Genomic DNA, 14,633 nt, shown 5'->3' with positions numbered 1-14,633 from the left:
CATGACATCCTTCAGCCAATCAGAATCGAGTATTCACCTAGACCATGGTATAACTTGAATTATAAGTAAGCTTGTTATATCCATTTTCTTCACAGGGCTAACGCAGTGGTGCTGCAGACCTGCTGTTTTATATTTAAATATTGTGCAAGTGAAGGAATTCAGAATTTCTGTTTTACCCCTCAGTCCTCTATTAACAATGAGAGGGAGGGAGGGAGGGAGGGTCCTCTGCCAGTGAGGGTGAAGGGATGCCTGCACTTGGATCAATCAGTCCAATGACACCTAAAGATAGATCATGATTTGTTTTATGTCATCCCAGTGATTTGTTCTTCCCTCCTAATCATCTCTATCAATCAATAGATTTCAATCAATCTTCTCTAACTCGCAGAAATATACTCCCAGGTTGACCTTTTAACATTGACCTCCTGATGTTGTCAACAGGAAAGCCCAGACCTCATCCAACTAATTCTCTTCCTTGCCTTACTGGAGACCTAGTAGGGCGATGAAGAAACTTTCAAAGCTGCTGTTTTCAGGGGCGTGATATTGGGGCGATCCAGGACTGGAGGGGCCTGGTCTGGGCTGCTGTTGTGTGTTTGGGCCAAGATAACCAACCAAGCAGATGCATGCGCCTGGATGGAATAATCAAAAAATCAAAAGTAGATGAAGCAGCAATGGATAGATGCTGGCTGCATTGATCCGCCTTCGTCTTTGATCTCAGTGTTTGTTGGTTGGATTTAATGAAGGTCTTGATCTTGTTGTCTGTTCATGTGCATAGGTGTGTGTTTGCCTGGCTGCCCCTGAGTTAATTAATCGATACACAAACATCTGTTTCTGTTTCATCTTACCATAATGATCTAGTCCTGTTGGAGATGTTGTAGAGAAAGTATGCGAGGTGTTGATGTCAAAAATAAATACTGACAGCTTTGTTTGGGAGTCTTACACCTGTGAATACTAACTGTGGTATGTGTGTGCGTGCGTGCGTGTGTGTGTGTTGTGTGTTGTGTGTGTGTGTGTGTGTGTGTGTGTGTGTGTGTGTGTGTGTGTGTGTGTGTGTGTGTGTGTGTGTGTGTGTGTGTGTGTGTGTGTGTGTGTGTGTGTGTGTGTGTGTGTGTGTGTGTGTGTGTGTGTGTGTGTGTGTGTGTGTGTGTGTGTGTGTGTGTGTGTGTGAGAAGTTACAACAGTTTGGGTGTGTCCACCTTTAACCCATGTGTTTGCTGCTGTGTCCTGCTGTAGACTCTGTTGTGGTGCTGGAGGAGGGCTCAGGCGTCACCACAGCACCTACCCCATCTGATTGGCTAGAGAGCGAAGAGTTTGAACCAATGACGTCTGATCCGATCTTCATGTCTGCAGACAAGTTCACAAAGATCCCGCCACCTGGATCGCTCAGCAGGGTAGGTGGCTAGGCAATCTAATGCTGACTGTAATCTTCAACAAAAATGCACGATCTGATTTGTAATACTTTAAGGTCTGATCTGCTGATTCTTTCTTTAGAGAATTTTAATTGGCAGCTCAAAACAAAACTATTTGTAACTATTCTTAAATGGAAATTCAATTTTATGTTCATAAGGGTGAGAGAGAGAGTCAGGAGTCCTTGTTCGCAGTGACACACAGAGTGACAGCTGTCTCATATGAACAAGTCATGTGCTGGTTCTGAATGTTTCAGTTGAGCCCGCAGATGGGCGCCTCAAGCCCACCGGCTGGTCATCAATCACAGCCGAACTAATTGAAAATCGGTCGATTCCAGTCACCAACTTCTCAATCAGCACACCTCTGTACTATAGCATCTGTGCTGCGGCATGTTAAAAATATACATCAAGAGATATAAAGTCACACGGCTTTCAGCTGTGATACTTACAAGTCGTGAAAAATAAGATTTGTGTTTACCACAACATGTCAGCCACCTGTTGTTTGATTCTCAGCTGTTAGAGATTCACCTCCACTCCATGAAAGCGGTTAATATGTATAATGAGAATTGTTCCCTGGCAGCCTGTTGTCTCACACTGCTCCTGTTTGTTCTGCACTTATAGAACTATTCTGATATTTTCCATGTTTAGCCATAAAGTAGTCTGCTAAAAATGCATAAACAGAAAACAGTATCTTTATTTTAAATCTATCATCCTTTTTTAAAATACATTTCCCCAGTCCTCCTCCACTTCCAGTCAAGACGATGAGAAGTCGACACTGGAGGAAGTGAGCGAAGGAGCGATTCCCATCGATCAGCCCACTGCTGGACCCTCCACCCCAGGCAGCCAGGGTCCCGAGCTTCCCTTCCAAGCCCACCCTCAGTCCCAGGGTCATGGACTCAACAAGTCCAGCTCCTCTCCTGAGCTCCAAACCTTACCTGAAGCCTTCTCCAAGGCCGCTATGGAGTCCGAGATCATGACGGGAGATGCATCATGGCCCAAAGCACCTTTAGACAGCAAGCCTCAACCTCAGCCTCAGCCCCAGCCTCAGCCTCAGCAGCCTCATTCAGAGAAAGAGAAGGTGGAGGGAAGCACAGGGGATGTGACTAGCCTTGGAGGTCAGAGTCAAGTGGGTGAAGGCCCAGGAGTCATTTCATCTCAAAGTGGAGGAGGAGGAGGAGGAGCGAGGATGAGGTTGGAGTTTCCAGCACCAGCACAACCTGGACCCATCTCTCCAAGCGGAGGCCATCGTCCCCGGGGTCACACCATCTCAGTATCAGCGCCCTCCTCCAGGAGGGAGAGGAGGACCGAGAGGGACTCGTACCACAGTCGACCTGGACCGAGCAACACAGAGAAGATGTCTGGACTGAGTCCCAGGTACTCTGAGGTTAACACAGAAACTTACTGCCGCATCTCTAGGCCTTTTCTGCCAAATAAATGATGCAATGTAGCAGCAAAAGTGACCAAGCTACTCTCTGCTCCAGTTCTCTGATGCAAAGTGGCAGCATGCCCAAGAAGAACAGTTTAATCACATCCAACTTTTAAACCAAGGGATTATTTGAAATGATGAAAGGAGGAGGTTTTAATCTGTGTGTTACTGCACTTGAGAAATATATAGTTTGATATTAAAACTGATTCCTAAAACCTGAGATAGATAACAGTCTGTAAGCCCCTTTAGCTGCTTAAAGAACAGACTGAAATTAATATCGATGCCCCTTCAAGACCACCAGTGATAAGAATGATTATCTCTATGACTTTTACATTTTGTTTTTGGTCTCCTCCAGCTTTGTCTTCCTCCAGCTGTACCACTCTCCATTCTTTGGAAATGAAGCCAACAAGCCTCTGCTGCTGCCCAAAACTCAGGTGAGTTCACTCCTCTGCCTATCCAGGAAATATGTCCCCGTTCATATAGAAGTGTTGTTGACAGTGTTTAACCTTCGTTGTAGGTAATTGACCGTGCTGTGAAGGTTCTGGACCAGATGCCTCCATATGACACCCATAAGATCGGAGTTGTGTTTGTAGGAGCCAGTCAGGTGAGAAGACAGCTGATTGATTTGCAACCTGAATGTTATTAGTCACATCCATGCTCTGCCTTCACAGTTCAATCCTCTCCTCTCTTCTCAGGTTAACAACGAAGTTGCCATTCTGTCAAATGAATACGGCTCGAACCGCTACGCCGCCTTCTTAACAGGCCTGGGCAAATTAATCCACCTGAAAGACTGTGACCCCGACCAGATCTTCCTCGGAGGGCTTGATCAGTACGGTGACGATGGAGAGTTCACCTACTGCTGGCATGACGACATCATGCAGGGTGAGCACGTGTGTGTGTGTGTGTGAGACAGGAAGGAGATTACATTTATGGTCATTTGTGTCCCACGGCCACTCTGCTTATGTCTGATCCCATCCTGTCTGTGCAGCTATCTTTCACATAGCCACACTGATGCCAAACAGAGAGAGCGACAAAGGCTGCTGCAACAAGAAGCGTCACATTGGCAACGATTTTGTCATGGTTGTATACAACGACTCTGGAGAGGAGTACAAACTGGGCACCATAAAGGTACACACACACACCTTTTCACAAGTTTCTCAAATCTGCAGTATATATTGAATTGAACTTAAACCCCAATTTCAAAGTTAGGACATGTGAATAAAAAGAGGGTACCGGATAGCCTAGCGGTCATCTTGCTCTCCCCATTTACACAGGATGTAGTCCTCATTGCAGTGACCGTGGGTTTGAATCTATCCTCGGGCCATTTGCTGCATGTCATCCTCCATATTCTCTCCCCCCGACACTACCCGTCTCTCTTCAGCTGTCTTATCAAATAAAGGCCCAAAAATTACCTCCAAGAAACTGTGAAGTTGAATGAAAATGATGTGGCCATTTTGAATTTGATGCCAGCAGCACTTTGTAGTTTAGCAAACTGAGGAGAAGAAATTGTGTCATTTTGAAAAGAGGAATGTTTTACTATTGTTGCTTTATGTAAGATTTCAGCTGTTCAATAGTTCAGGGTCTCCTTTGTCTTATTTGTTGAGCTGCATAATGCGCCAAACATTTTCAGTGGGCGCCAAGTCAGGACTGCATCAAGGCCAGTTCATCACCGTATGTTGTTGTACTGCATGCAGAATGTTGTTTGGCATTGTCTTGCTGAAATAAGCAAGGCCGTCCTTGAAAAAGAAGTTGTCTATTTGGCAGTTATTGTTGCTCAGAAACCTGTGAGTGGTTCAGCAGTAATGGTGCTTTCACAAAGGTTACTCATGTGCACTCACTGATAGCAAGCTGGATGGTCCCTCTCCTCTTAAAGCCAGGGAATGAAGCATCCAGGACATCAAACACAAAGTGACATTTTGACTCCTCAGATATCAGAACAGTTTTCCTCTTTGCCTCAGTCAATTTTTACACGAGCTTGACCCAAGAGAAGGAACATCATTTGAGATGAACTGAGCCACGGCCGGCTGTGGCTCAGTTCATGGTAGAGTCGGTCGACCAGAAGGTCGAGGGTTCGATCCCCAGCAACATGTCCGATGTGTCCTTGGGCAAGACACTTAACCCCAAATTGCTCCCGCAGCTTTGTCAGCGGCGTATGAATGTGTATGAATGGGATTAGTTACTTCTGATGAACACTTTACTCAGCAGCCTCTGTCTTCAGTGTGTGAATGTGTAGGTGTGACCTGCGGGTGTAAAAGCACTTTGAGTAGTCAGAATACTAGTAAAGCGCTATACAAGTTCAAGTCCATTTCCAATCCAATTGTTGTCTTTGTTCAGCTTTCATGTTTATATTGTGTTTCAATGTTTTGCTAATGAACACATCCAGTTTGTTTCAAACTCAACGTCCAAACTTTTTACTAATCGGGTTGTTAAAATGTCTGACTTTTTTTTCCTCCCGTTAGGGTCAGTTCAACTTTGTAGAAGTCATCATAAAACCTCTCGACTTTGAATGCAACCTGGTCACCCTCCAGTGCCGCAAAGGTGAGCTGATCACTGTCTTATCTCTTTTCTTTGTCAGCGTTTTCTTCAATATTCTTCATTAAAACTTCTTCTCTTGCTTTTCTTTTCAGACCTGGAGGGGTTGGTGGACACAACCGTGGCAAAAATTGTCTCCGACCGCAACCTTCCTCTTTTAGTCAGACAAATGGCTCTGCATGCGAATGTAAGTCTCTTTCTTATGCCGCCCTCTCACACACACACACACACTCTCATACACATACTTAACTCTTCTTTGTGTGACTTGCAGATGGCCTCTTTGGTGCACCAGTACAGAGCCAACCCTTCAGATGCTTATGCCTCTAAGTGGTTAGCGAGATTACGACACATTAAGAGGATCCGGACCAGGGTAAGAAGCATCACAAAGAATCAAACGAGTTCTTTTAGCCACACTACTTAAACTCACAGTAATTTCCTCTCGTGAATCTAATGCACCTTGCCGTCTCTCTGCTCTTGCTCAGGCTCAGGAGGACATTCAGTCTCGTTCGACGCCCGGCATCTCGCTGACTCAAGGACACACTCAGCAGAACAAGTCGTTTCAGCAGAGCACTCAAGCAGCAAACCCCGAGGCCTCAGGGCAGAGGAAAAGACTTGTATCAACAGTGGATGATTTCACTGATTTTGTTTGATTACATTTGTTGTCCTGGTAAACACACACACACACGCACACGCACACACACACCTGCCTTAGAGCTGAGGTGACTGTATTTTCACCTCTTTGCGTGGAAGAATTCAGGAGGACACACTGATTTTGACTTCAACAGATTGGTACTTTGTATTGGAAGAATGAGGAGGTATTACAAAGGCGTATTTTGTGACGAAGTATTGATATGCGAAGACTAATTTCTGCATATTTTTCAAAACTTTTGAAACGCTAATGCTTTGCACTTTTGAGAACTAATCGTAATGTTTCTGATGTGCAACATGAGATGAGCAAAGTTGTACAGACACTACATTTGAGAGCAGGATGTGTTTGTATGTAAATACATGTGTGCAATAAAAAAGGATTGATGTTTGGATTCAGCTCTCGGTGAGATCACTTCATGTTAAAACAATCAACATGCAGGAGAATCATAACAAAGTATTTGATTTTAGAATCGGACACCCAAACCATTTTATTATGCACAGTTCAGCTGTCAAACTCTTTATTTGACTTTGTCAAGTGCAAAAGCAGGAGAAGTGCTACAACTGCAAAATACATATTTGAGATACAAAGAAGAGCAAAGACAAACACTCAACAACGCATTTGTAACACAATTTAAACAAAAAGCATCAGGAAGGAGACAGGAAGCTGGACTTTGGCACCGTGTTGTTACACACAGCAGGAGTATGAAGTCAGTAAAGCATGAATGAAATGTGTGAAGAGCTTTGGCTGTAAAGCTTAAGTTATCTTTGGGGTTGGTAACACCAGTGCTTGACCTATGCATATGCTTCTGCAGCACATAAACAATACTGATCATGAAAAGCAAAAAAAATATAAATACACCACAAAGCACCAACATATACAGAAATGTACACCTACAGATGAAATATGGGTTTCCATTTATTTTCAGGAAATCCTGACGCGTCACAACCCATGCAACTCATCGGGCAGGAAAAGATAGAAGTCATGATTCAATGTTTGGATTTGAAAGGACAAAAAGCCTAAAATACACTTTGGCATGCTCGTTAGTACCTGCAGCATTCTGCTTTTGGTTTAGGAAAATTTTACTCCGTCCAGCTTTTGGCTGAGAGAAGGGCGAACGTGAAGTCTGGGAGAATTTGAACACAAGATGAATCATTGAATTCCTAAGAACATTTTAAACCCCCAGTTTTGGTGATCCTGGATGTCTTTACGGGGTTTTGGGGGGAAAGGGGGTGGATTCCCTGAGATCTGCCCACTAAACACACATTACATATGTTAATCAAAATAAGACGTTTGGGGGAAAAAAACACAGTAAGATTAAATCGACCAAGAGAAAAAATACAACTGCTAGCGACGGCCGTAACACCTTGATAATACTTCAAAAACATTTCTATTATGTAGCTGTTAACATATGATATGAACACTTGACACATGGGAGTTAAATATGGCATTGGATATCATACCATTAGGAAATAAAGTGCTAAGTACAAAATGAATGAATGAATTTCATGGCATGGTAACACTCAGAATGCATGAAGGACGCAGAAGCTTTGGCAACGTTTATAGTTAAGATACAGTATGAGTGAAGCTCTCTCTAGCGGTGTAAGACACCAAGCTTATTACTTTGCACCACGCCTCACCAAAAAACAAAACAATTTACACCAGAACAAAAGTGCTTTTACATTACAACCTTATCAACACAACAAATACAAAAAATATATATTTTCAAAAGATCATCAGACTTGGAGTCATTATAGCTTCATGATGGGAAAACTTGCATACATGTTCATGTCCTAAGTGAAGGCACTTCCTACCTGCTTCCAACTAAACTTCCCTTTTTGTTATTTCTAATCTTCTGTCCGTTTTCCTGCAGACACTCCTGCGCTTTCTTTTTCTGCACTTCAACCACATGTTACAACTTCTTTTTTTTATTTTTTTACTCCCCTTCATCTGTAGATGTTTCTTTGTTTTCGTTTGAGGATGGTAATATATGCACCCTGAATACCTGGCTGCTGGGATCATCAACAACCCTATGTGTGTATTTGCATACTTCATGATCTTCGCTCCTGCACCTCAGCAGGTACAATACAATGAGCCCATCTGTGCCTACAGTGTTATGTCTATGCATGTGTGTACCTGCATGTGCGTATATCTATGCACTGCAAAAACTCCAATCTTAGCAAGAGCATTTGTCTAATTTCTACTTGAAAAATATTTTATTACACTTAATACAAGCCGCATTCACCTGACAAGTCCAGATAAATCTAATTTCAAGATATAACAAGCAAAAAAACAAGGTCTAAATTGCTTACAATAAATCAAATAATCTGCCAGTGCAGCTAACTCATTTGACTTGGTTTGTGTCTTGAAGTGAGATGTGTTCATTTAGATGGTACATCTCCATTCTAGACACTAATCTGCACTGGCAGATAATGTTACTTCAGGCCTTATTTTTTTCTGTGAATGTTTTTGAGTAAAAATTAGACGAAAGATTTGAGTTTTTGCAGTGTGGGTTATAAAAACATGACTGTTTTCAGACAGGTCACGAGTACCCATGGTGACCAAAATATAAAAATATGTAGACAGACAACATAACTGAGATATCAACACAATTCTTCTTCTGGGATAAAAAAAAAAAAAAAAAAAAAGACTGATTGCATTGTCTGCATTTCAGTTGGTTCGGTCCTCTGGTGAGCACGTGCATGTGCTCCTGTCAGTGACCCCACAAGACCACCAGGGTCACATGGGATCAGTTTTAGTCTACAGAAAAGATATTAAGGAATAGTTCCTGGTTTTCGTTGTAGGCCCTTACTTGCCTGACCAAAACCAATCTAATTACCATCTGGTGACCTGCACCTTGTTTCAGAGAGAACTGAACTGGTATTGGTCAGAACACTGCTTATAAACCTGCATAGTTTTATGTTACTGCTTTTTTTTTATATCTTTCATATCAGGAAATGGGGGCAAAACCTGCTGCCCCCGTCTTCCTTATGTCCTTAACTCAGCATTTAATCTTTAATAAATTTTCTCCGCCTTATTTTCCCTCTGTTCAGAGTCCTCAAGGTTTTGGGTGTCCAGGGCCCTGCCTGTCTAGATTGGGATGCACCTTGTTTTTGAGGGGTGGGGGTTTGCGTTTTCGCTTGCGTGTAGGTATTGTGGTTGTGTGAGCTGGGTGGTTGAACAGACTGGAGGAAGGGAAGGTCTCTCTCTCCGTGGGTGGGTCCCAATCCCCACCTACTGGCGTAGGGGCAGGGGTAGAAAAAGAAGAAGAGGTTGGTGCAGGAGTGCATGGAGGTGCGGTGGGTGTTTTGGGTAGTGGGACACGTGAAGGGGGAGTGTTCGCTGATGAAACGGGAGAGGAAAAGCCAGAGGCAGATTTATCTTTGACTGGTGTTGGCGGAGGTGCACTAGCTAAAGGTTTGGTTGATGATTGAGGAGCAGGGGTTTGTGTAGTAGCAGGGGAAGGTTGAGGCTTTATAAGGGGAGCATGTGTGGCTTCTGTAGTCTTTTTGGGGTTAGCAGAGGTGTTTCCACAGTCTTTTCTAAGTTCACTTTTATCTGTCTTTTTCCCCTTTTTGCTCCCTTTTTGTTTTTCTTTGCCAGTTTTTCGATCTCGCCATCCAGTAGCGTCCTTCTCCTCTCCTTTTGCTCTATGCCCTGCCTCACTTCTCCCTCCCTGACCACCACTATCTCCCTTCTCCCGTCCTCTACTCCTCTTTTTTCTCTGGGATCGCTCCATTTTACACTCCACGTGGTAAAGATCCTCGGTGGCAATAGTGACACGGTCAAGCTGTTGCAGGAGGGCGTCCAGGGTAGGAAGGAGCCTCCTCAGAGAGGCTTCGGTCTCAGCTCTCTCCCTCCAGCTGGTACTTCCCATCACCACTCCTGGGCCAAGCCCCAAACCGAGGCCCAGCCCGAGTCCCAGGCCGATTCCAGGGGCTTCGGTCAGGCTGCAGGGGCTAGAGGAAGTAGGGCGCCACGAGGCCTCAGAACCTCCATCAACACTGTCTGGGGTGGAAGGGGAGTCAGGACGGTCCAGTGGTGGCAGGCACAGGGACTTACAATCGCTGGTAGAAGACGAACGAGATGGTGGTAACTCCATGCCCTCAAAACGTACCTTATGACGAAACTAAAGAGGATGAAGGACAAATGAAGAAATGAGGTGAATACTGTGAAAGCAACCAATTTTTTTCTCTATAAAATCATGGTCAGATAGCAAAATGTGAAAGTAATAACGGTTTTCGCTATGACTCAAATGTACCTCCTTGGCCCTGCTGAGCCCCATCCACATTTTGAGCCGTCGCAGGAACAGCTCAACCATCTCGTAGTCTTGGAGATCCCCTGCGGGACGGTACAGCTCCGCTCTTGCACGCCGGTAGTTCCTCAGCAACACAGATGTGAGCAACCAAAGCAACACCAGCCGAAGTATGGCAAAGCTGGCATGGAACATCAATGAGGTCACAGTGTTGGAGGGACCGGTAGTCATCCAGGTGGGACGCCATGACAGAAGACCACGTCCACCAGCACCCAACAGGGACTGACTGGCAGAGCTCACACTGCCGTAGCCGTCCAATACAGAGTGGAAGAGCTGAAGAGGAGAAGATAGGATGAAAAGGTTAAACATTTTACCACATAAGGAGTATAAGACAAGTCGGAAACAGTTAACACAAGACAAGAAAAAGAAAATCCCAACACATTAGAGTTTATGTATGCTTATACTTATGTGTTAGATTAAAGAGTGGGTGGTAGTCATCCAGGCATCCCACCTGGCGTCCCACCTGGATGACTACTGGTCCCTCAAACACTTCAACTTTTTCATGGAGCTAGTGGTATAATATATGGGCTTTGTATGTAAATGTATTTTTTTTTTTTTTTTTAATCAGTTTTAAAAATTGAGTCATGACAAACAAATGCAGAAACATACTTAGTTTGATGAAAATGTTTGAATATTTGTTTGGAAATATTGAGATTCAGGGACTTGATAACTGTCAGTGTTTTTAATTGGAAGAACGTGATGAACAATCAATCTCAAGTTGTAACATTTAAAAGAAACAATAAATCACATCAAATAATAGAAGATGTATCACGTTGACATAAAGTCGACCAGATAAAAAGAAATAAAATGTTTCTCCACAGATCAGAAGTGTTCTGTGAAGTGTTTGAAATTACACTGCAGACAGGAGTCTCTGTTAAATAGACAAACAGACTTGATTTGTGTTCTTTAACAAACCAAACACTTTGAATTTGCTTTAAAATATTTTAAGATAACCACATAAATAACGCTGAAAATGTTAATTGTTTTTCTTTACTATTTTTTATCAATTTCATTTTATTTTTTTGCCTTTTTAACTGTTTTACTGTATATGAACTTCCTGTTTTATTCTTGCTTTCTCTTGTTGTTTGTGTTCATGTGTATCATGCCCCTTCTCTATTGTTGTCTGTCTCCCTGTTACAGCTGTATGTTGTTCCCTGTGCTGTTTGTTCCTTTTCCCCTTCTGTTTCCAGCCTCGGTGAAGTTACTGATTGCACAGCGAGTCGCCCCTGGCCTCAGTGCTTTATAGCCCAGTGCTGAGTTGAGGAGGAGAGGCTTTACGAGTTGGGACTGCTGTGCCCCTCAGCCAGGGATTGTGTGTTGATGTCTTTCTGTTCATAATAAATCCCTTTGTTTTTACTTTGGTGAGGTCTATGGTGTTTTTTATTGGGTCGATTTGGGGCGTAACACTCCCTCAGTGTTCCGAGGATTTAAATAAACAAATAAATGATGATGAAGATGAAGATGATGATGATGATGATATACACACTTAATACTGTGCTGTACTGGAAGGGTGTCACATCTCTCATCCATGTTCTTGTGCCAGATGGTCTTTGGACGTGGTTTATCCTGTATTTTGTTTTGTGAATAAAAAGCGCATGCTGGTATGCAACCAAGACCAAGTCTGAATGTGGTCTGAACTGATTCACATCTGTGCTCAACACATGTTAACACCAGCTGTACCTTAGGCTTTACTCTGAATGACTCAAACCATTTATTTTATTTTATTCTGTTTTTCCTTGACCGTGCTGTTTGGCAGCATAGTGGAGGCAGTGATGCTGCTTTTATAGTTCTTTCTAACAATGACGATGAAGCTGTGCTATGCTCTCTGTGCTAAAGTGAAGGTTTCTACAGATAGAGGACTGAAGGCATGAAAATGTAGCTATGCATTAAAAGTGAACAAACATGTGGCTTGGCAGACTTTGCACATAGTATTTTATAGTCTATATAATGTTCATGTTCTGTCTGTGTGTTGTGTAAGGATTTTGTTAAGTGTGTGTGCGTGTTTGTGTATGTGTGTGTGTGTGTGTGTGTGTTAGAGGAGAAGCGAGAAGAAAACAGAAGGAACAGTAAAGGGAAAAGTCTGACCAGGTGTCCTGTGTGTGAGAAAGCCAGCAACAACAGCAGTAACGCCAGGGCGACTCCCAGCAGCTCCCAGACTGAGCAGCGCAGAGCTCTGCCAAACACGGCCCACTCTCTGAGGAACCGCAACTGGTGGGAGGCCTGGATGAACCACAGAGAAAGGGAGAGAGAGAAGAAGAAAAAATGAAGGTAAAAATGTGATATCAGGAAAGGGCACTGATTTTGTTATCAACCTCAAAGTAAGAAGAACTTGAAAAATAATCACATGAAATCATTTGTTATGAAGACAAACATAGTTTTTAAAGTCTTCAGTTATTTGTTTACAGGTACTGACACTGGTTCAGTGTCAAAGTGAAAAGTGACAAACACTGAACCAGGAAGTCATTCTTTGTTCGGATTAGGCTTTAATCTTTGTTTAATTTCCTCATTGAGACAGGTCCCATGAAAAGTCCAAACCTGCAACGTGTAAGCTATACTTTTTAAAATGTATTGTTTCAAATTTAAAACCTGAAGCTTTTGAAACTGTTGGTCAGTTCTGTAGGAGTAGAGGGGGCGAAGGTCATACATACATCACGTAGGAGCAGGGCAGACTGAGGGAGAAAAGATACGCCGCACACTCGCTCAAATGCCTCAAAGCGTTTTTATCAAATCACAATTAGAACATTTTGACCAGAGACACGTTAAAAAACGATGACCTGAAGAAGACCCCTAATCAAAATGTCGTCGTTTATTGTAATGGAATAAAAAATGTTGTTGCATTTGAGCATGTGTGATGGGTGGGTATAGTTTGTTCCTCACTTCAGTACGGAGCCCTTAAAGGGATGGCTATGTGTTTTAAAGTGGGGTTGAGTTATTTGTCAATAGTAATTGTAAATCCACAGGAGAGGCTGGTCAGCTGGTACCCTTTAAGGAGAGACCGGCTGGAGTGACGGCTATGCAGACAGGAGTTGTTTGCGCCACGTCAAAAAAAATAAAAATCACGGTTAATTTACGGGAATTCTCAGCACTGTCAGCAAGTGACTTTATTTTGGCACTACTTCGGTTCACCACGCGTGTTCTTCAGCCTGCAGTGCACTGATGAGCTGTTTGTATCTATAGCACAGCTCCACATGAGTTTTGCTGAGTAGACTGATGATTTTTTCAACAGTGGCGGCTGATATACAAAATGAGTTTCAAATCTCTAAACAGCTTTGCACATGTGTTATGAAGAATGAAATAGCTGTTTGACTTAAAAGAACGAACGACGCATATAAGTAACGATGAGTTTGTTAACACGACCACTCCAGAGGTCACCTTTAATTACATTTCTGCCCTCGCTGATTAGCAGATCCTAAAAACATGAGGGCCAGCGTCTGGACTTTCTCTCTCACCTTGAGCACGAGGATGAACAACAGCAATGCAGACATGACGGTGTACATCTGACTCTGTCGGGCCAGAGGGTAGAAGTCTGTGAAGGCGTCCCGTGGGTGCTTCAGGTATGACGCCCACTGCTGCGATGCCATGGTGCAGCGGCTCAGGTGTAGCCCGCACACAGAGGCCGCCAGAGTCAGTTTGCAGATGCCTAGGAGCCTCCAGGCTGAGAACAAGTACACATGGCCTTCTCTGAGGAAGCCCAAGATCCCCCGAACCAAGAAGTACAAGACCAGCGCCATGAGGACAGTCTAAGAAACAGGAAACGAGAATGTTAAGTCCCTTTAATGTCACTTAAAAAATAGGAGAAGGATTCAGCAGTAGGTTTGTGTAAAGCTTTTCTTGCATGGACGTGATTCTTCTAGATAAATCTGGAGTTGTGGATTTTTCTGACCTGGGGAGGTGACCTTTGTGAATCATGGATAACGATAAAAAAGAAAGTGGGTCATAAGCTGCTTGGTGAAACAAGGACAATTTCATCGACAGGCTAAAATGTGTGATGATAATTTCTTCCATTCTATGTATCCGTGCTCATGTTTGTGTTGAGCCTAAACTCAACCTGTTTAAGATCGACAGTGGAGAGTCATGTGTTCATTTGCGGGCTGTGCAAGTATCATTCACTTTTAATTAGCATCTTTGTTCGTCCATATTTTCATGAAATCATTCCTCTTGGTAATTTTGTGAATATATTATTTGAAATCCGTCTACCCTCTCAGGGTCATTTTTCTTTTAGTTGAAAGAATAGTCCGCACACCAGAAGCTGCTCCAATTAAATTTAAGTTAATGGAAAAATTGCCACCTGTAACGTTTCGGGCCCTCGCT

At 43.2% G+C, this 14,633-nt stretch overlaps 2 protein-coding genes across 5 annotated transcripts in view; one reads left to right on the top strand and one right to left on the bottom strand.

Annotated features, from left to right (window-relative positions):
• Window positions 1–6,405, top strand: part of tsc2 (TSC complex subunit 2) — a 30,595-nt gene extending 24,190 nt beyond the window's left edge. For all 4 annotated transcript variants that reach the window (XM_061049910.1, XM_061049925.1, XM_061049917.1 and 1 more), the window contains 10 exons: window positions 1,231–1,388; window positions 2,140–2,777; window positions 3,185–3,263; window positions 3,347–3,433; window positions 3,525–3,711; window positions 3,818–3,957; window positions 5,289–5,367; window positions 5,457–5,548; window positions 5,633–5,731; window positions 5,844–6,405. In XM_061049910.1, coding sequence (XP_060905893.1) covers window positions 1,231–1,388; window positions 2,140–2,777; window positions 3,185–3,263; window positions 3,347–3,433; window positions 3,525–3,711; window positions 3,818–3,957; window positions 5,289–5,367; window positions 5,457–5,548; window positions 5,633–5,731; window positions 5,844–6,011 — 1,727 coding nt within the window. In that variant the 3' untranslated portion in view covers window positions 6,012–6,405. The remainder of the gene's footprint in view (window positions 1–1,230; window positions 1,389–2,139; window positions 2,778–3,184; window positions 3,264–3,346; window positions 3,434–3,524; window positions 3,712–3,817; window positions 3,958–5,288; window positions 5,368–5,456; window positions 5,549–5,632; window positions 5,732–5,843) is intronic.
• A 61-nt stretch (window positions 6,406–6,466) lies between these two features.
• Window positions 6,467–14,633, bottom strand: part of pkd1a (polycystic kidney disease 1a) — a 71,931-nt gene continuing 63,764 nt past the window's right edge. Inside the window, exons 53-56 of the mRNA XM_061049998.1 lie at window positions 13,772–14,062; window positions 12,408–12,542; window positions 10,269–10,595; window positions 6,467–10,136 (exon numbers count right to left, since the gene is read on the bottom strand). Coding sequence (XP_060905981.1) covers window positions 9,066–10,136; window positions 10,269–10,595; window positions 12,408–12,542; window positions 13,772–14,062 — 1,824 coding nt within the window. The 3' untranslated portion in view covers window positions 6,467–9,065. The remainder of the gene's footprint in view (window positions 10,137–10,268; window positions 10,596–12,407; window positions 12,543–13,771; window positions 14,063–14,633) is intronic.

This window comes from Labrus mixtus, chromosome 2, assembly GCF_963584025.1.
Source record: "Labrus mixtus chromosome 2, fLabMix1.1, whole genome shotgun sequence".
Lineage (NCBI taxonomy): Eukaryota > Metazoa > Chordata > Actinopteri > Labriformes > Labridae > Labrus > Labrus mixtus.
Note: the sequence above shows the minus strand (reverse complement) of the source record. Positions and strands in the feature narration are given on the sequence as shown.